Here is a 23209-nt window from a genome sequence, read left to right on the forward strand (position 1 = left end):
ACACACACACACACACACACACACACACACACACACACACACACACACACACACACACACTGTTAATGAAGTTTGGAGTTTAATTTATCCTAAATGTTTACATTCAACTCGACTGAAACTAGCTCAGGTGCACTTTTCATGTCCACAGCTTCCTTACTGGGATTTGATGGAAAAACAGTAAACAATGCTAAAACGTCAAAAATCAACCAAAGAATGGATAGAGTGGATCTTTCTGTAAAAACTGAAGTGTATAACACTTATAAAATGTGTAAAGCTGAAGGATGTCACATTCACATAACCCTAAACATTTTGTTTAGGTTATTGTGTGGTTATTTTCGTCTGTCATGTAATGAGTCGAGCAAGCTGACACCTTGCATCACAGCCTCTGAAATACTTCCTCTCTCTAATCTTGAACCAGGCTCATGGAGTTTATCACTGTTCTTTTTCTGCTATATTATTTACATTCATAAATCTAAAATAATCCACAACCATTAATCCATTTGAAGAAAGACAGGGAATGTAAAAAGTGTGCATACCCCGTTTTTTAAAACAGGGTTATCTTTCCAGTTCGACTGACAAAAAAAAATGTCATAGGAGGAAAAATATGAAAAAAACTACAATAGCTGGTTGTATGTGTGTTCACACCCTGAGACAAAACTTTGTTGAAGGACTTTTTAATGTAATCATAGCATTCAGTCTTCTCTGGAAGACATATTCAGATTGCTGCATATTGACTTGGCAGTATTTGCCCCAGCTTCCTAACATGTTTCCAGTTTGTCACATTGTGAGGGGTATCTCTTGTGCTACAACCCCTTCAGGTCACCCGACAGATTTATAGGTTTTGGTTCTGGTTTTAATTATTTTTTTCCAGTGAATCCGTTCTTTTGTTTATTTTAATGTCGGGTTGGAAGGTGACGTTCCCTTTCAGCTTTCTAGCAAATATCTGAATGTTGGAGACTGGGAGTGACTGGTATTTGGAACTGTTCAGAATTTCCTCCATCTTGACTATATCCCAAGCTCTAGCAGAAGAGGAGCCACCTTAAAGCATAATACTGACACCAACATAGCAGCAGTTCACTATGGGTATGGTGCTCTTTTTATGATGTAAAGTAGTCCTTACTGGACCAAATGTAGCATTTAGAACAGTGGCCAGAAAGTTTAACCTTGGTCTCGTCAGATTCTGACACACATTTGCCCACATCCTTTTGAAAGACTTGAAGATCTGTTTTTCAAATTTGCAAGTAAGACTTGGATTTTTATCAACGTCAGAAAATGCCTCCATCTTGCATCCCTACAAACACCCTGACTGAATGAAAAACACTGGAGGAAGTTGTTAGATGTAGTACACAACCAGTACTTGTCAGAAATTCCTGCATTCCCTCCAGTGTTACAATTGGTCTTCTGCCAAAACTTCTGACCACGTTTTCACCTTGACTTTTCATCAGTTTGGGTGTGGGGGGAGATGTCCAATTCATTGCAATGACACTGTTGTCCAATATTTCCTCCACCTTTGGGATGACAGTTTTTTTTTTTTTGTACCTGTCTCCTAGCTGATACCTTTCAACAATAAGATCCCTTTGATTCTTTGTAAGCATACCTCTCTGTAAACTCTGGCTTTTGTTGCTGCAGGCAACTGACCAAATGTCAGGCAGATCCTACTTTTTATCATTGTTATTTATCACTTAGTGGCTTTTGGGGGTGAAAAATAGAACTAGAAATTAGGTGTGATGGTTTAGAAAAACTCAGTTAAAACATTTCTGAAGTCTGTTTGGTTAAAAATCATTACTCAATAAGAAAGAAGCAGAACATTTCAACATTAATCTGGACCTGTGCGTGACATTTAAGTCAGTATTATTTGCCCTTTTACTGCTGTGGCTTTGATCATCTCGCTCTGATAGGTCATGCACACTTGACTTGATATTATATCTATAAACAGAAATAAACTTGAGGAATCATCCAAGTCAGTCAAACAGACATGGCAATAAAATGTCAAACGCGGAGCTAAATCTTGTAATCGAGAAAGTAGGGAGGAAAAACATAAACCCTGCAGCTGAAATTTGAGGGCAGTGTGTGTATACATCAGCCCTGGAAATACAAGACACAAATTAGAGTAGTTGAAAGGATTTTAAAACATAAAGAGACCGAGCAGACCCTTCCATTGGTTGTTCACGCCTCTTGAAACTCAGAGGAGAGTCCTCTCATCTACCCGTGTGCCAGGGTTTTTTCTTCCTGTCCATCTGCTCCGTGTCTCCTTGAACCCGCAAAACCATCAAGTTAGATCCTGATCAAAGGGCTAGCCTCTCTGGTCACAAACACTTGAGACACTTCAAATGGGGTGCCACATTATTAGCATCGCCTCATCTCCATATGGTCTCACCTCATCTCTCGGGAACCAAATTAGTCCAGATAGGACAAGGTGAGTGGTGCAACGGAGAAGGGAAAAAGGAAGCGAGCAATGTCTCTCTCATTTTATTTTTTTTTTTACGGGACTGACTTCAAATATAAATGTAATGCACTCCTCAACTGGTGTGGTACTTGAGAGCAACTTTGAACTCTGCCTGACAACTAAAGCCAGATAAAGATGGAGACTAGGCTGAATTACATAAAAGTGCAGAGGAGGACCGAAAGTCGTGGAAAAAGTTCAAAGTTTCAGACAAACATGTTAAGTTGGAGTATGAAGCCTTTGTGTTTGATGTAGAATGTAATTTTTCCGTTGGAAAGCGAGAGAAAAAAACATCAGAAAATACACGATGCCGTGTGTACAAAGCTGGCTCAGAATAGCATCCAACTCAAATTCTCTCCTGACTGGTTCTGCATCACCCTCAGCTTTTTGACTTCCTGAATAATTAACACAAAATGAATGCACTGCTCCACATTTCCAAAGCATCCAGCAGTCCCAAAAGTAGCACTATCAGTATTACTTTTACCCTTAGTTTGTTCAGAAAGGTGCCACAAAATTTACCAGGGTTAAACAATTACTAAAGTTCCCTGTAGGAGACGCCGGCATTTTCACATGATCCTACTGTGGTCAAACACGAGCAACACTTCCTCTGTATCTGTTGTCTCCAGCCGTCTTTTCCTCCTCCTTCATCCCAAAGTCTCTCCTCTGTGCACTCCTGCTTTTCTCTGGACAGATTGATTTCTGTCACCGTGAAAATAACTCCCCCACCTTACGCCTCTTCTCAAACCTTACCCACTGATCAATTTTTTCACACTGTGTAAACATTCATTGAGCCATGTGTTTGGAAATGTCATCGCCACTCTGGCCACTGGGTGGGCCATACATATTTCATCTCGTCTGACACCTGTTCGATTTTGTGTCAACTGGCAATATCATGTCTTGTCAGTTGAAGAAGAAGCCATGAAAAATTAACAATGCAGACTTTCTGAAAGTTTTATATCCAATCTTCCAGACCTTTAAATTGGAAACCTCGAGCGAAGAAGACTACTCTGTCTTCCACAATGCAGGATAAGGTCGCCTGTGGTTGTGTTGCGAGTGTCACAGATTTGTGTCTACAAATGTAAATTAAATGTAAACGGAGGAGAACTGCAGCTGAAGGAAGCAAACACCGTGGCTCTTTGACCTTTTGATTAAGATCAGCTCTACATGAACTAACGCATGTTGTTCTTCACAGAGAACATGATAAAGTACACCGGAAGCCCAGACAGCCTGCGCTCTCGTACTCCCATGATCACTCCCGACCTCGAGAGTGGTGTGAAGGTTTGGCACCTGGTCAAGAACCATGAGCATGGAGATCAGAAAGAAGGTGACCGTGGCAGCAAAATGGTTTCTGAAATTTACCTGACACGACTTCTCGCTACCAAGGTGAGCCATCTCTGTTTTTAAAAAGAGTCTTATTTTTTTTATACTATCTTTGTAGCTATCCATCATGCAGGCAGTTTCTTGTGCGATGTGTACTTCCTGTTTGTCTTGAAGCAGTTCTGCAGGTAAAAAGCTAAAAGGTCACTGTAACCTTCACCTGTAATGACTCAGAAAAACATCGCTTTAGTTAAATATTCATGATTACTATGGATGAGTCATCTCAGTGAAAAGGATTATTCAAATACATACTCCTGTCCCTTCAGGTGAGAAAGAGAAAACTGATATTTCTGTTTATTTTCTTTTTTTTCAATTTCTGTTTTGTTGGTGCGGCAGTCTATCAGCCTGAAAAAGAAAAAGATCCAGGAAGCTACAAAAAAAGTGAAGGCTACAAAAAAAAAAGATATGGCATAAAAAAAGAAATGGCGATAAAATGAGACTCTTTGAAGGTGGCATGCGACAATGGCCCTAAGATTAAAAAAAAAAAAAGCAGTTAATTTGGTTTGGAGGGAAATGTGACTTTGATCCAACAGCTGAATGCAAATTTACAAACCACTCCTAAAGCACCTTGTCCTGCTTTTTTCATCAAGACTAACATCATCAGACACAGACGGGAACAGGCGCAGAGGGGAGGTAAAAGAAAGGGGGAGGCTGCGCACTGAAAATGTTCAGGTTGTAATTGTTTGAATCAGGGACATTTCACTTTGGTTTTTGATCCACTCCATCCCTTTGTTTAGCAGTCTACACCAGCTCGAGTTTGTCTGTGACGAATATGGAGCAGCAGCAGAAGCAGGTGGATAAAACATTTGTCGATTGCATTGTGCTGTCAAGCAGACAATTGAAAACTTGTTCCCCTCATAAACAGCATCAGGGCTTAACGTATTCCAGCACTGTGCCGGCCAGATCTCCGACAAAATATACAATAAACCAGAGGTGTTGGTAAACAGGTTTGACTGTAAGGTATGGTACATCAGTTTTGTTGGTGCAGGGAGGGGAAGGTTTTGATGCCTGGAGAAGCAGTACTTATTAATAACAGAACAATTCATATATTTTTATCGGACACCCTCCAAACACTTAGGTACTGAAATGGGAGGTTGAAAGAATGCAGAATCTGGTTTTCTGGACACTACTATTTTCCAATGCTAACACGTGCTGCATTTACATGGGAGTTTTAATTCCAAATAAAAGTTAATTACTCTTTAAACTGATGAAAAACAACGATGTACTAAATTCCTAATGCAAATTTCTATTTGGAATTACATGTAATTCCGATGTAAGTGGCTGGTTTATTTGCACTTTAATTTCAATCTATTTAATTCCTCTGTCATGTAAACCTTAAGTGTGCTCTAAGTTAATTCCGGTCGTTCTGCGCATGCTCGTGACCTTGTCCTGTCCTGATGACACGCGTTGTTTGGCCTCCCATGTTCGGTGGTCTATCTTTCTTCTTCTTCTCAGTTGCTGCAAAAAGTGAAGTAGTATACTCATGTTGAGCTGGTACTTCAAAATTACTATCAAAACTGATACTTATTATGTAGTTTTTACAAGTTACGGCTGAAAAGACGAGAAGCAGGGAGCCAACTTTGTTTATTTCCGGTATACATCATACGTCACGTCCACCTTCTGTCCAATTAGACCCCTTCCCAATCCGCTGTTCAAAAGAGGAATTAAGTGACGTGTTTCATGTAAACTTTCATTTGGAATTATTATTTTCATGTGAACTCATAGGAGAATAAGTTAATTCCGAATTATTTAATTCCAAATTCTCAATCCTGAATTAAAAAACCTCATGTAAACGTAGCCACTGTTTGCACATCAGGGCAGATATTTGCAAAAACATGACCACAAAGAGTCAGAAATGACATTGTGTAATTGAAATAAGACATATGGCTGTTTAGTTTTGTTAAATATGTATGAAGAAATGTTACGACAGAGCTGCAGTTAGCTTCTGATTAGTTATTTACACATGGTTTATTTTTATGATTAAAATATGTTTGACTATATTAACGTTTGACTACATTCTTAGTTATCATCAATGATGCTTGAATATATGCAGCATTAAGGATTGTAGCCAACTGTGGTGGGGATTGTGGTCATTATATATAATGTCAGGTGGGCTAATTTACTGAATAACAATTCACTGTGTTTAACACTTCCTCAAATCATTACTTTCAAATAAATGCAGTAGCGTAAAACAGAATATTATTTCCCTTTGATATATGATAAATTAGAAGTAGCATTTAATGTAAATAACAAGGTGTGAATGACCTGAAGTACAGTTCACTATTCACTCTGCCTTCCTGGAGTAGGAATGTGCAGATGAGTTGACAAAATTTGGAAATTAACAAGGTAGGAGAGGTGTCACAATGCTTATTACACATGACATAAGCAATTAATGAGAGAAACTAATAAAACCAATTGGTGATCGCAGAATAGCAAGAAGCCAAGGAGCATGGAGCAGCTGTCATCATGAGACATGCACATGTCGCCTCCATGAGTTGCTCCATTTTCCAGCCATTATACCCCTGCATGGTGCAAAAGGTTGCTTTTTGCTTCTGATAGATCATTTTCTTCTCAGGTGGATTGTTTTAGTGAAATAAACAGTTTATCTTGGCTGGCTATCTCTCTTGCTGAAGAATGATTAGGCAGGCAGGTCCTGTAATTGACTGTGTTCAGTCTTCACCTTGCCAAAAAGTGCCTCTCCCTGGAAACATAGTTTAAGTTGCCCATATTAGCTCTGTAAGTGCCTGTTTGACTGTGGGTATTGGATGTTTGAATGTGCAGAGTGGCACAGAGAAGGGTTGCATTTTCTCCCTTCACTTTAACACTCAAGAGTGTGTATTTCTATTTCCCCTCAATGTTTGGATCGTTTGTTTTCCTTGCATTTCATTATGGAGGCAGACAGCATCAAAACATCAGATGACATGTTGTGTTTAGAGTGCAATAATGACAAAGTGGATTGCTGTGCAGGAAGGAGAGAAAAAGAGAACCCTATGATGATGCCGGTGTTGATACTAGAACACCCCTTGAGACAGAGGATGATGTAAAATGTCACAGGTTCAGGACACACACAGGTATATATCCACACAGAAAACATTAGGGATTCCCTCACCAGATAATCCAAACTATCAATAGGAAGCATGACAGCTTGATAAAGATATGTGATCCCATCCTCATGGAAAAGTGATAAGCTTTTGGGAATACAGGCCATATAAGAATTACAGCCGTGATTGTCAGACTAATGGCCTACCCTCCTCCATCTCTCTTCTACCCCTCTTGATTCCGTGATTCAGTCACTCGCTCCAACCAAATTGGATTTTCATTTGCCAGTGCCTGTACACACCTCATCTGCCACACTCAATGGCCTCTTTTTCTGATAGGAAACCTCTGTCGTTTCATTTCCACCTCTCGCTTTCTCCCATGCATCCCATCAACTTGTTCTTTACAAGAGGATTAGATTCTTTCAGTCTGTGTCTCCCTTCTCCTCCTCCTCCTCAAAGTTGCCAACATTAAATCAAATTAAGGTCAATGGTGCAGCGTGGGAGCTAATCCGGCAGGACAAAAAGGCTTAGGAGATGCGCCTCCTGTTCTCAGATATTATTAAAAGTCAGCTGTGAAATAACAATTTCCTCTATCGAAGCTGCAAGCAGATTTAGTGGCCAGGCCTGTGAGATGGGAGCATGGCACAACATGAACTCAACTGAGAAACTCATAAACTCTCACAGGGAAAAACTATTCAAGTTTATGGCAATCTTTCTGTCAACATCAGTCAGTGTTGTCATAAAATGAATTAGACCCTGAGAATCTCATTCACTGACCCTGTGTGTCACGATGGGTATCCATAAATTACTGTTTTATCATGCTGAAACTGTAAAAGGACCAAAGAATGAAACGTTTAGCCTTTTGTGATGTTCATATAAGTTTTATCTAACCAGACTAGTCATTAATAAGTCATCAATATCTATAACACAAACTGCATAAAGTGTCTAGGAAGCAAGATCATTTGCTGATCAATACGTAACATCACCAGAGGTAGACATAGGAAGTAAGGTCCCTTGACCAGGAGTCAGTCAGGTAAGATGTGTGAAGGTAAAGAGCATTATGTACAAGAATCCTGTTTAGTATTAACCATAGACTGTTAACCTACTGATGTGATGTAAAAAGGGTGGGATGTTATGAAGCCAGATTTAAAAGGATTAATATTCAGTAACTTTGTCTGCGATAACCTCCATCATGGTTACATAAGTTTATGGTGATAACGGAACTCTACCTCCCAAACCACATTGCAGAAATCTAAGCAGTGTTTAACATTAGTTTTAAAGAATACTGTCCTGCAATGCTTCAACAACTGCTGTAATATAAAATACTGTATCATAAGCATCAAGGTGAACTAAAGACTTGCCAGCAGAATGAAAATAACACTGAGACCAGGATTAAGCCTGGAGGTCCACACTTATTACAGAAAGGAGCTTCTCGAGAGGAACTGCTTTAACTGGACATGTTGCATCTGCACCTCATCAGTAAGGTACTTTAAGAACCACTTTAATGCTTGGTTTTAGGATTTGTTGAAGACTAATATGGACTTCCTCATGAGTAATTTGATTGGTAAATACTAACTATGAATGAACTCTTACATCTGTCTAGCCTAACTCCTTGCAAAAGAAGAAAAGAATATTTTTAAAAATGTCAAACCTTGGGTAACAAACTTTTTGTAATTATTTATGCAAAAAACCTTGAATTTTTTGGATACAGAAATGAGATGGATATGTACATTACCCAAAATAATGAGCAAAACAAAGACTGATAGAAGCATTATAACACAAAAAAATCAGGTTTACACATATTTTAAAATGTAACATAATGATGGTGAAAGAAACTTTAAATTTCAGTTTTTAAGGTTTTGCAAAGTGTGGAAGTTTAACATGAAGCATTTAGAGTGGTGAAAGAGGTTTTAGACATGTCTAATGAGACTCAGCAGCAGCAAAGAAACAAAGACAGACATTTACTCAGGCCTTTCTTTTTTCCTACCTAACAGGGTACATTACAGAAGTTTGTGGATGACCTGTTCGAGACCATCTTCAGCACAGCCCATCGAGGCAGTGCTCTGCCACTGGCCATCAAATACATGTTTGACTTCCTGGATGAGCAAGCCGACAAACACAACATCCACGACCCACATGTGCGACACACATGGAAGAGCAACTGGTGAGTCTGAATATAAAAGAAATGTGGATACACCAAGACATAATGGTATTGAATAACAAAACAGTCACTCTCATGGACACTTCTGATTACTGATTTGTACCCCAGTATGGCTGCTTTCATGGCCTCCAGCGCAACCAGTACATTTTGGCACATTTAACGTGGCATTTCCCCGTCAGTGCCAAGTTTCACCACAAGCCTTTTCCCTTCCTAATATCCATTGACCACAGGAGTGTGTAATCTTCATTAAACCCAACCACAAGGGGCTAATCCAATTGGCTGCCAAGAATCTCCATCTATTATCATGGGTAACTGGGCCAAAAAATGCCTGTCACCGTGGAAATCTCCATAGTGACAAATGTGCACTCCCAGGTGCACACGTACACCTCTAAATTAATATCAGCTTATTAATTCCGACAATATTGACCTCTGTAAGCCCACCTTGTAAAGCTAGTTGAGGTTAAATAACCAGCTTTGAGCTAGAATGGAGAAATGAAGAAGTGAAGAACAGGAAGTGGACACAGTGGGAGTTAAATGCACACTAATATCTCATTAGCCTCTGTGAATATCCCAGCATGCATCAGTCAGGAAGAGAACCACAGAAAGGGAAGAAAAACTAAAGTTGTGTGTACAAAGGGACAAATAGGTAAGAATATTTTGAGGTTACATGATATTATTAATGTAATTTTGTTTTGTTTTTTTGTTTTTTTTGACAGTACAAGAGGTTGCTGTTACATTACTTTTAGGGTGAATTCCCATGACGATAGTCCACTAGACTCGGTCTGATTGAGGACTCGGCTCAGTTGTTTTACACAATCTTGGTGTGAATGTATCCATTCAGACCAAGATTGCATTCACACTGCACTTTGGTTAAACGCGCCAAATCTTTACAATAATATCTCCGTTCCCACCAAAGGTGGTGCAGCAATAGTATTTAGCAAAAGACAGGACACGACCTGCGTGAAGAAAAAAACTTAGTTGCAAGTTAAACATGGAGATGAAACTAGTGCTGTTTTGGGTTTTTTTATTTTGTCTTATGCAAGTATACTGCAAAAAGACACTGCAACAATGAGCGAAGTATAAACAACAGACGAGGCAGAGGACTCTTAATGCAATCACTATGTATTTACCCACAATGAAACACTATGTCAAATGAAGGAAGTGACTTTTTTTTTTTTTTTTGTAGTCCGCTTCCTGTATTTAGTCTGCTTGAAACGGGCCGAGACCTGTGTTTGTTGGCGAACCGAGCCCGCTTCTTTAGCCTGAATCAGATTTTGTTTGGCGCATTCACAGCACCCCAAACGAAGCGAAATTTCCAAGCAAACTGATTCAGATTTGAATCAAAAAGCTGATGTGAATGTTACCTTAATGGGCTCACAATATAATTCTGGGAATGAAGTGTAGTTTATTACAACACATTCAGACAAAAAGCTACTTACACTAGACACTGTTGTCCCTGATGCCACGATAGAGATCCCTCTGTGGGATCCGAATCTCACTGCATCTTTTGCACTTCTGACTCTGAGTGCATGTGCATAACCTTGAGTCAATTCAGAAGGCAGCAAACTTAGCTGCAACGGGAGCTCTCATCTCACAATGGGGAATAATCAAACTGGTGTCCCTTCCAAGCTGAGCCCCGTTCCATTACGCCCAACAGTCCCATTGTAATCTAACACATCATTAACCACCACTGCAGTGAGAGTCCCCACACTCCAATGCAGCCTCCACTTCATCTTTTCCCTTTCCATCATTATAATCCTATTCCTGCAGTGTTTCTTTTAATCAGTTTCTTTATGAAGTTTTTTCCTTTAAACTCAGATTGCAATCCATTTCTTTACTTGTGATGTGTGCGCATCTTTATTCTGAGTTGCTGCTTTTAGGCTGATATTTGCTTGTTGCCAAAATAGCAGAAAATGTTTTAGATCTCAGGTTTTGTGCCACATGCACAAACTCTTTAACCTGAAACAGACCTAAAGAGGGTATTATGAATTTATTCCAGTTCAAGGAATGATATTTGATCAACTTACAATTCACAAATTCTTTAACAGTTAGCTGCTTATACTTTCCTCCTCTGGATGTATATTTTAATGTTTAAGGGACAAAAGCTTAAATTTGTTTGCATACTGTAAAAAAAAATGTTTTAAAAGTCATTTGTTTCTGCACTGTGTTGACTTCTACTGCATATTGAAGTGTGTACGTACATGAGTCACAGGCTGCCGGAGCATCTCCAGATGGTATCCTTTGGATTAATAGCAGTGTGTCGGCGTCTGTTCTCATCCCCACTCTTCTGTGTTTGTATGTCTGTCTATCGGCACAGTGTGTTTGTCGTGTCAAGATGGAACAGACAGAATTTTAATTACTATATGAAATTGAGGATAGGTGGTGACCTGCATCTATCTGCCAGTCATACTGCAGTCCCACCCTGTTCAGATTGTAAACAGCATCATTATAAGTGAGATGCAACTTATTTGATGTGCGAATAATGTACTGCAATGTGTCATTTTCATGAGTAATTGCATTTTTTGCTCATCCTGAGGTCTTTGAACTGAACTCAACAGAACATGCTCAGAAAAAAAGAACATTCAAATTCCTGGTCAGCTTCTTGCTTTAGTTGTAATGCTTCAAAGTAATATGATATAGTTCAAAACATCTGGATCCCTTTGATAACCAGTGGTGAATCAGTTCATTGGTAATAAAGCTCATAACTCATGGAGTAGAGGAATCTTAAAATGACAAAAAAAAGTCTTGTGAATATATGCGCTTCTACATTTTTAAGCATTTTACATGTAAACAGGTATAATGGTTGTTTAGCATCTTGCAGAAATGTATTAAATTTTAGTTCAACAACAAGGATAAGAGGTTAGAAGTAGATGCAAAGGTCATTTTTTTCTGTATGTACGTATATAGTTTCAATTGGCTGCTCTGTAGTTTTACATAAATTGAGCCTTTTGTGTGGTGGTCAGCAGGATTCCTCTACCAGAAGGGATGCCCTTGATTCTAGCAGCTGATATTTAACCTAATCCCAAACCAAAGCAGTTGGTCAGGGCCATCATTCATATTTTAAAACTCAGCATGAGTTAGCCTAATTTTAACGCTTTGCCAATTTTCAGTGGATAATATGTAGCTATTAACATGGTCATTTTCAACACAACTCAAATAAATTGTGCAGGGAATGTCATCTTTGTGGCAAGTAATGCTCCACTGAAACAGCAGATTACCAACAATCAAGGCAGCACAGCAGTGGCGCTAATATCCCTTTGATCTCTCCCTTTAATCCCAGTAGATTCTTTGCTAAGATTAATACTGAAATCATAATGCATGGTTTTTCCTTCCCATGTCCAAATCCTCTTTTGTTACATTGTACATCTGAACTGCTTTGTGAGTGGTTGTGCTGGAAGTGGTGTGTAGTGGGGAGCACTACTGGTGAATGAATACATCGATTGTTTTTATTTTCCCCTCTTTTTTTTATTTCATGCCACAAGCTAAAACCTATGTGTATGTTAGAGTGCTGATTGTTTTTTGCCACATCAGCTAAAAATGTGTAGCCCAGAGAATAGTAAAGATACAGTGAACCAAAGTAACACTCAGCTATTTCTTAATACCACCTGAGCCCCTTCCTCTGCAACACACAGATAAAGATGGTCTTATATTGGCTCATTTTGGCAGAAACAAGCCCAGCAAATAAACAGACTTGTATATTTTTATTATTCTGGACAGGCACAAAATAGACCCACTTGCACAAACAAGGTAATATGAACTATGTCACAGTGCAGCCCCCAGTGAAGACCACTAGACACAGTTTGGGGGGGGGATGAAAGTCAGCCACCACCTGGTTTTTAAGATAAAGGCTTTATTGAATTGTGTGTCCTAGCTTTGCAAAGCGAACGGATCCTTGTTGCCTCTGGTGAATATTATGTACATGCCTATTGACAACCTGACTGAAGCAAATTTGTAAATGGCATTTAGAGACCTAATCTCAGAGCAGTTCAACTGGACAAAACTAATTGTTTTCCATCATGCTCTTTGTTCCTGTGTTTGAATGGCTAGTTAAGCATTTTGTCACTGACATCCAGCTAAACAAGATGAGTTCATTAATTGATCATTCGTGCTTCAAAACTCAAAAGGATATTTCATTTTTATGTTGCCCTAAAAGTACAGTTATGGTTAAAAGAGAGATGTCTCAAATCCCACAAGTCAGACATTTGAAGCCAGGAAACCAACTTGATTTTTGATTGGTTGCAACATGCTGTCATGACAAGAGAAGAGAAAGTAGGATCAGGTGTATATTTTTTTAATTGTTATATACTGAGGTTTGTAGAGACCTGATTTTTATCATGCAAATCCCTTTTTGATGTTTTTAATATGAAAAGTGGTTTATAGATCAAATTTTGTAAATAGTTTGCCACTAAAGTATTTCATTTTGTTCCAACTTTCCAACAGCCTACCTCTGCGTTTCTGGGTGAATGTGATCAAGAACCCACAGTTTGTGTTTGACATCCACAAGAGTAGTATCACAGATGCCTGCCTGTCTGTGGTGGCCCAGACCTTTATGGACTCCTGCTCCACCTCAGAACATCGCCTTGGGAAAGACTCACCCTCCAACAAGCTGCTTTATGCCAAGGACATCCCCAGCTACAAGAGCTGGGTAGAGAGGTGAGCTGTCCATAGACACACGTGTTCACACCAATCATTAGATAAATGAAGAGGGGGAAACCGGCATTAGCTATGTTTCAGACTAACAAATGGAATGCAACTGTAGCACTGATCTATGAGCTGTGAAATCCCATCCAAATTACAACTCAGTGGGGATGGATGAGAGCGCCCAGGGCATGAGAGCTACATTACAGAGCTGGTGTGTTGGGACAGTGCAGAGGTGCATGAAGTAGAAGGCACTAATTTGTTCAAATTCAAGGAATATGGGTTTTTTTTTTCCCAGCAAGAGACGCACTTTAGTTTAGTTACTTTTCATTTCTTGTGTCTTGCAAGCATCAAGTAGAGAATATGTAGGTATGAGTGATACCAATGAGCTACAGGTTGAGATCTGATTTAAAAGAAGTGGATGTGAGGTGAAGGAACTATTATAGTCCACTGTGTAGTCAATACACAGCACCAAGCAACAGAAACTGGTTATTCAATTTTCGGGATTTCTAATCAGTAACCAATTCATAGTACGAAGATTATCCCAAAAAGTCTCAGAAAAATTTTTTTGTTTCACCTTCAAAGTAAGGATCATGCCAGGAAGAGGACAGAACTCATCCGATGCATTCAAATCCATAAAAAGTTTATTTAACAGTCACTGCACAATGTTTTATTTGCTACGTTATGTTCTTTTCCATTCAGGTACCACTAACACTTTTGACACTGGACTTGAAAACCTGTAATCAAAAACAAATTAGCCTAGAGTGATCAATTCAAAGATTTTTAGAGTATAAATCCCAATTTAGTCAGCTTCATCAAAGGAGGATGAAGGCTGTTACATACTCCACAAGAAAATAATTTAATTCTGTTCTTGCAGCATTTTCTTGATGTACAACTAAGGGTGGGATTCAATTTAAAAAAAAAATATCACATAAAATTTTCTTCATCTTAATGGATTTTAAGGAATGGTTTAAGAAAAATAAATAAAAAGATTATTATTGTTAACTCAAACTGTCAATAACTGGATAAATAAATTGAACATTGAAACAGTAAAAAAGAAATGGAAAACATCCCTGGCCAAAACAAATCAGACCCAAAGTTAAAGTGTGATTTCATTACTTTAACTAACAGCTGCAGCTGTTCTGTAATTAACTCTCTAAATGTTCCATCCACACTCTTCATTAAAAGACATTAATATCTGACAGGAAACCAGGCCGAGATCACTTAGCGGCAACTTCTGATCATGCAGCAGCATGAAGCTACGTGTTATTTAGGACGGGGGAGGGGTGAAGAGGGAGGTGTTGCTAACAGAGAAGAGAAAACTACATGTCTTTTTACTGTTACTCACCAGGAGTCCCCAGATGCTAAACTTGTTGATGCTCACTTTGTCTTGAAATAGACTCACTGAGGAATCTGAAACATCGCTAAATACGGCGTCAATATTGCTAAGATATGTAGCAGACGTACCATGTGCATCAGTGTACCTAGAAATTGTGCCCTGACAAGTTTTGCAATTAAAATGCGTTTGTTTTTTTTAACACATTGTTTCTGTAATTAACCTGTTAAAGTCCCACCCCCATATGTAATACAAGTAGAAAATGATTGGTTAATGTGAAAAAGTACAAAGCTGGAGACTATAATTTAGTTTTTCTACCAGTGCAAAAGATTCAACAAGGTTCAATGGACAGTTTTTTAATGAGAAACAGCTGTTCAAGAGGGTGAGGAAAACATGGAGACTGCTCCATGCAAAACCCCTGACAGGTTTCTCATTAGGTATGGGCCAAAAATTAACTTTGTTCTGGTTCTTGACTTGTTCTGGAAGTGTGCTCCATCAAAAATATACCTTGTACATATATTTCCTGGAGAGCAGTGACAAAGTACCCACTGCACTGCACATTGACTAAAATGGCCACAAATAGCTGCGGAAGCAGAACACAACACACATGCGCTTGGTAGAAATTGGCCTTTAAGGTGTTGCAACTACCTTCAGACTCATTACCCAGACATTTTCTGGTTTTCACAAACTTGATGCCACAGTGCCACCACTGGCTCATCCAGTGCTCAGTTTAGCACCAGTCACCCAACAAGACTGTGAGTGAAATGCCTGAAGTTGCTGTGATGTTTGCTTAGCAATTTGAAAGTCACTCCACTCCCAATGTGGGACACAAATCAAATAAAGATAAAAGATGATTTTAGTTTACTTCCATAACATGGGATCTCTGAGGAGCAAGAGAGTCTCAACTGGCTACCCTCCTTGCTCATTCATAGGGACAGAGCAGGAAATAGTAGTTCTGATAAGGCCATGCCCAGAACATTCCCAATATGAGAAACTAATTCATGTTACTCAGATAAGTGAGCTATATTCTATATGCATAGCTATGACCAACAACAGGCCAAGGTACATTCATTCAGATATTTTTAATATTACCAACAAGTGCTGCAGAATATAAAATGTTACTTTTGTTGACACTAAGTTGGTAGAGCATAAAAAGAACAGTGATGTTAATGTCTGTAACTCTGAGCTGATATGCTTGTTAAATGATTTAAAAAGGAATTCTTGAAGAGCACAATTTATTTAGAGGTTTAAAAGAAATGGATTATAAGAACACCTGGTTTCCACTCCAAAAATCTCTTGCTGTGACCTCCACTTTACAGCTTCTCATCACTGAACAGGTGTTGATATGGGTTTGACCTCTGTGAGCAACACCCACCTGCCTTTTCATTCACTCTGAACACTTGTTTTTGTGGGAGATTATTTTGGCAAATAGTTGGGTTTTTTTTTTTTTTACTCACACTCCTAAAATTATCCAGCTATACACCGAGCCTGTCCTCCAGCAGAGGCAGGAATTTAATATGTTAAAAATCAGCTTTAATTAACATAGTTAATATGAGAAACACAGCTGTTGCTGACAGTGACTGATTGCCGTTTCTTCAGTGCAGCATGCGTGTTGTCTACTGCTGTGTTGTTGAACTTGAAGGCCTCTGTAACTATGATGACTCCATTTCACTTTTCTATAAAACATGCAGCTTCATGCAGTAAAGCCTGGTTTTTGGAATTAATCCTCTTCTTATCTCTCAACAGGTACTACTCGGACATTAGCAAGATGCCAGTAATCAGTGACCAGGACATGAATGCCTATTTGGCAGAACAGTCACGGATGCACATGAATGAGTTCAATACCATGAGCTCTCTCAGTGAGATCTACTCCTACGTGGGAAAATACACTGAGGAGGTATGTGATACTGTCGTTTACACTTCTAGACAACACATTTTTCTGCATGTAAGCCCAGTTTGGCTTACAGCTATATACGCTATTATCTCCTTGTACTGTGCGATAAATTTATTTATTTTGATTTTGGCTCCACAGAGGCAGTGAGTAGAAAAAAAGACTAATTTTACCATGTTGCGCTGTTATTTTATCATGTGTTCAGAATGACCTGACCATGTACCAAAAGTAGACTGTCTGCCATTGATATTGCCAACTCAGTGTCTATATCACTATATTTAGTGAATATTCAAACCCCACTAGCAACTTTATAGGTTTAAATAGGAGACTAATGTGATAGCATTATTTTTACTCTTCTTAAGAAGTACTGCCATAGACTGCTCCCCTGTCCTGAAGCAGCCACAGAAAGGACCCATGCAATCAGAAATATGGGGAGGCGGTGTCAGGGCTGCCAAAATATCCACCTTACTGTTAAAGTTTGTCACTTACTTTTGAAAGTACTTTTACAACATGATCACTGATAAATAGTAAGAGTTTGATGGCTGTAGCTACTTTCCAGTCGAAAGAAGTAAATCATTACATTCACCCTGGCTACACAAGTTTGAGTCAGGTGTGTTGCAGTAGGGATACTCCTGGCGAAAAAAACAGGCTAGTTGCTGTTGTTCTTAAGGAAGATGAAGATTACAAGTCTTTTTATCAGTTTATTATTGAATGCAGGGGTGCTTATTGAGGCATACTTGTCTTTGTGCCCCTGACGCTTCCAGCTCCAGTTGGAGTTAATGTTCACCTCTGCTGTACACCCATTCGCATGCACGAAAAGTATTCGCATGCACGATGCTAGAATTGGATGATAAAATCTATGTAGATTATAGACAAAGAAATCAGTCAAAACCCACATAAGACTTGAAAGAACAAAAAATAACCTAACGCAAAAAAGTGTGGACCTAGCTTGTGTTACACCCTGGTGCAATAAGTAATCGTCTTCAATAATCAGGATTTTTTTTTTTTTACCATAATCAAGCAGCCCAACCGATCTCCAACTCTTTCCGATGGCACACATGAAAATAACAAGCTTTTCCATAAGGTGTAATGGGCACTTTGCTCTGCAGCGATATGTCAGCACATCCAATCACAGAGAAGCTGACAGATTTTAACAATCAGCCACTTCAGACAAACCGCCAGACAGTGACGAGAGTGATTGCTACCTGAAGTAGACCTGGAAGAAGTTACTGTAGACGTGTAGCTGCAGCTTGTCTTCAGTAAAAGTAATCGGAGCACTTTCCTTTGATAGTTTGACAGACCATCCAAGTCTGAAAGTGGAAAAAGTAGACATTTCCTGGAACTGAACTTGAAAGCAGTTTACTTGTACACAGCACTGGATCACAGAGTATGTAAAAGCTGCATCATAAACCTTTAAATTCAAATGCAATGGGCACATAATAGAAATTTCTACTGAGATGGGGACTTAAGACTTGTTCTGGTAAAGAAGATAACAGATGCAATTGGCTTAAAGCACCGACAGTCAATTGCATTTTTAAACATTCATTCGCTTTCCAAACCGCTTCCCCGCTCCGAATAAGGGTTGCGGGGAAGCCGGAGCCTATCCAAGCAGTCTTTAAGCAAAAGGCAGGGTACAGCTTGAACAGCTCGTCAGTCCATCGCAGGCATTTTTCAAACAGATTTCACCAATCTATAAACAAATGGGGGAAATACCAGAAGTAGACTAAGGCTGCAGCTATAGATTTTTTTAAATAATTGATTCATTGGATAAGCTTTTTACCTTTGAAAATTTTGTGACTGAAATGTAACAATACAAAGGTCAGTAACAGTTACATGTTTATATAGTAAAGTAAACTCTATTGCACTTAATTTGCAGCTACTGCTCTTTTAAGTAAGGATTAAACAACTAGGAGCTGTGCATTAGATTGTTATATTGCACGACGCTGAGTCTAGAACACCATAATGCTCAGCAAAGAGCATTATAACCGTCAAAAGCAGGGATCAGTTGTTCAATCCGCTTATACCACGGTCCCACACAGTAAACATTTTATAACAAGTTTTCATTTCTTTTTTACAAAACTTGAAAAAGACGTTAAAGTTTAGGAACTGTGTCATGTTGCCTTGATGTTGTTTTTATGCTAAACAACCATTGTCAAGCTACAGCGCATTTCTTTTGTTCATCTGTCAAAAGCCAGCTGATCTGAATTAGTTGATAAATGCATTGCTACGGTGACGCCCCAAAATGGAATGATATTACCGTCATTTAACTCGCCGAATTACTTGTGCGTATATACAAAAATAGGGAAAATAGGTGGTCCACGTTTTTAAGAAGAGGGACCGGAGGGTGTGTTCTTATTACAGGGGAATCACACTCCTCAGCCTCCCTGGTAAGGTCTATTCAGGGGTCCTGGAGAGGAGGGTCCGCCGGATAGTCGAATCTCGGATTGAGGAGGAGCAGTGCGGTTTTCGTCCTGGTCGCGGAACAGTGGACCAGCGCTATACCCTCTTTGGGGTCCTGGAGGGGGCATGGGAATTTGCCCAACCAGTCTACATGTGCTTTGTGGACTTGGAGAAGGCGTTCGACCGTGTCCCCCGGGGGCTCCTCCGGGAGTATGGGGTACCGAACCCCCTTGTACGAGCTGTCCGGTCCCTGTACGACAGGTGTCAGAGCTTGGTCCGCATTGCCGGTAGTAAGTCGGATTTGTTTCCGGTGAAGGTTGGACTCCCGCCAAGGCTGCCCTTTATCACCGATTCTGTTCATAACTTATATGGACAGAATTTCTAGGCGCAGCCGAGGTGTTGAGGGGATCCGACTTGGTGGCCTCAGGATTGGGTCCTGCTTTTTGCGGATGACGTGGTCTTGTTGGCTTCATCTGGTCGTGATCTCCAGCTCTCGCTTGAGCGATTCGTGGCCGAGTGTGAAGCGGCTGGGATGGGAATCAGCACCTCCAAATCTGAGACCATGGTCCTCAGCCGGAATAGGGTGGATTGCCCTCTCCGGGTCGGGAGTCAGGTCCTGCCTCAAGTGGAGGGGTTTAAATATCTCGGGGTCTTGTTCACGAGTGAGGAAAGGATGGAGCGTGAGGTCGACAGATGGATTGGTGCGGCGTCTGCAGTAATGCAGACTCTGCGCCGGTCTGTCGTGGTGAAGAAGGAGCTGAGCCAGAAGGCGAAGCTCTCAATTTACCAGTCGATCTACGTTCCTACCCTCACCTATGGTCATGAGCTGTGGGTTGTGACCGAAAGAACAAGATCTCGTATACAGGCGGCTGAAATGAGTTTCCTCCGCAGGGTGGCCGGGCTCTCCCTTAGAGATAGGGTGAGGAGCTCGGTCATCCGGGAGGGGCTCAGAGTAGAGCCACTGCTCCTCCACATCGAGAGGAACCAGTTGAGGTGGCTCGGGCATCTGGTTAGGATGCCTCCTGGACGCCTCCCTGGTGAGGAGATGCTGGGGAAGACCCAGGACACGCTGGAGGGATTATATCTCTCGGCTGGTCTTGGAACACCTCGGGATCCCCCCCGCAGAGTTGGCAAATGTGGTTGGGGAGAGGGAAGTCTGGGCTTCCCTGCTTAGGCTGCTGCTCCCGCGACCCGACCTCTGATAAGCGGCATGAAGATATACAAAAATAATGCATGCTTGTTGTCATTAGAATTCTCATTGACCATGATATAATATGACTTTAACCATGACAAAGACATTTTATACATATATTTATAGATATTCGATAGAGATAGATTAATAATAGATATAGACACTCCAGTTTCTTGTCCAGAACAACCCCAAGATATATAAGTCTGCACAGTCTCCATTTTGTCCTTATCAATGCACAGATTGGTTAGATGTTATAGATACACGAGGTCTCTGTACCCCACCAAGCTACAACAGCTGTATCATCCTGAATATGTCTGTTTGTAGTAGGACACTGCGTTGTACCTTAAGTCTAATGTATAGAACATGAATATAAAGGCAAATAAAACTGTTTTCTGTTGAGCCCCAGAAACAAATCTCCTCACTTTGATATTGTGACCAGAAAATAAAAATCATTCACATAACAGCCTTTGCAAAATAATTTACGCTATTTCTTTACCAACTTCTGCTAATTTTGTGTTGTACATCCAAGTGTGGACAGTTAATTATTAGAAGCAGTTTCTATTAGATGAATCATGGTTTACACCAGTGTTTCCCAAACTGGGGGGTGGGACCCCCAGGGGGGGGCCCAGCAAGGCTAAATAAAACTTGGGAGTTTTTACACTGGATAAATTTGTAAAAGTACTCATAGGAAATGATGATAAATCAACAAGAGACTTCAAGTAATAAAAAAGAAGAACAAACAATGATGCAGCAGATCTGTCCCAGCAATAACCAATGGTGGGTAAAAATGAGAGCACAGACTTTTGCATGTACCAAAATATTATCATCTAATATAATGAAGTATGAAGCCAAACAAGTTACATCCTGAACACAAAGAAAAGCCTGCAGGTTACTTTAGAAATAAACTATCCAACTGTCATATATAGCAAATTTGTTTTACTAAAGCAGCTTCGTCTCAAACTCACCTGAAGTAGTTTGCAGAGATTCCTGGTTTAAAATGTTTCACACTGAAGCAGAGGAATGGATCATAATACTGACATGGTTTTAATTATAATTACCTAATATACATCCACTAAAACTAAAAATGCATTTCTTAGTATGTTTCTTTGGTTCATGTGACGGGAGGGGGGGGCTCGACATTATTGTCGTCGATGAAAAGGGGCCCTGCAGAAAAAGTTTGGAAACCACTGGTTTACATTAAAAACAGAAAAACTTTGAGATTGCTAGATGAGATATCCTAATCAGTCACTGGTTCACTGTCTTACATCATAAGAGATCAATATGACTCACCACTGCAACATAACACCCAAAATGGCTACCAGATTCATCCATAACCTGACAATGTTCAGAAACCAAAGCTTACACAGCAGGAATATTTAACTGTTTAAAATGTAACATCCTATTGCCTTAGTCAAACACTAAATACTGCCAGATGTTTTTCTTCTACTGATTCTTTAGTTAAAGTGGAACTATTATGTGCATTTCAGGCTAATTTATTTTTATTTCTGAGACCAGAAGGGCTGGGATTGATCGAGTTATTGTCACAAATCGCCTTATTTACTTCAGACCGACCCTCTCCGTAGGCTGTCAGATCAGCCTGTGGGCAAAACGAGTGGATTGAGACTCTTCCGCATTAAGCCCCACCTCCCGCCACTGCACTACATCGGGAGCGCGCACCGCACCTGCTTTCGCCGTCATTGTAACATCTCATAAACAGAAGGATTAGGCTAATATGAACTCAATAAAAAAACAAAATACAATGTCAACACATAGCATACAGCCCTACATGTTGGAACCTGAATCAGACCCTGAAAATGAAGTGGAAAACAACAACCCACAGCAACGAATGCAGCAGGATGTCTCTCTCTTTGGTAAACTCACCAGCCATCGTTGGAAATAACTTTATCCCACGTTTTCCACCCGCCTGATGTATTTGTACATGCCCTTGTTAACCAGTAGAAGGTAACCAATCACCGAACCTTATCCCCAATACGTTACAAGGATTTCCAAGTAGAAAAAACTCTCTAAAACAACGCGTTTTTCGTCGCCATGGAAACCGAATGGAAAGAGTGCTGGAACTCAAACTCAAACATGCGTTTAGGTGATAAAAAACGGTGCCGTTCACATGTCTGATGAGGATTTAACACTGTAACACTGTAGAAAGCTCAGAAAACTCCAAATACCATAATAGCACCCCTTTAAGAGACAAGGAACGGTGGTTCATGTCAGTGCATGAGGGGAGTGTACATGTGCTAAGTGATGTGTGTTTTTAAATTCCTGTTATATACTCTGTTGTGTGAAGGCTATTTAAATAGTTTTTATAATGTTAGGTGCTTGTATAAAATTTGATTTCATGCTGTTTTCGAGTGTTGAGTACTTTTATTAACAGTGTGTCTGCTTTTACCTCTGTCCTGTCGGCAGATTGTGTGCGCGCTGGAGCAGGACGATTCAGCAAGGAAACAAAGGCTGGCCTTCAAGTTGGAGCAGGTGGTGGCCTTCATGAGTCTGGAGAGCTGAGAACCGCACTTCCCAGGGTGCACTGGGAAGAGACCCCGTCAGAAACCGAGCTGTGCCTGAGCGAAGACCTGTCCCTATCTTTTTCATCATGTGACTTCCTCCCTCCGCTTTTAAGAGACGACTTCTTCCTCAACCTTTTTTCTGCTTCCTTTTCCTCCCTGAGAGATATTTTGGTTTCCTCATCCACTCTGCTGCATAGACTAGTTTGCCTGAATA

General features: G+C 40.1%; 1 protein-coding gene across 1 annotated transcript in view; it reads left to right on the plus strand.

Moving 5' to 3' along the window:
* Nucleotides 1-22993, plus strand: part of plxna4 (plexin A4) — a gene marked incomplete at both ends in the record, with an annotated part of 214851 nt that extends 191858 nt beyond the window's left edge. Inside the window, 5 exon segments of the mRNA XM_079263371.1 lie at nt 3636-3826; nt 8853-9022; nt 13460-13672; nt 16740-16890; nt 22898-22993. Coding sequence (XP_079119497.1) covers nt 3636-3826; nt 8853-9022; nt 13460-13672; nt 16740-16890; nt 22898-22993 — 821 coding nt within the window.
* Nucleotides 22994-23209: the final 216 nt, after the last annotated feature.

The sequence above is a fragment of the Telmatherina bonti genome (assembly GCF_933228915.1).
Source record: "Telmatherina bonti genome assembly, chromosome: 23".
In the NCBI taxonomy this organism is placed as follows: Eukaryota; Metazoa; Chordata; class Actinopteri; order Atheriniformes; family Telmatherinidae; genus Telmatherina; species Telmatherina bonti.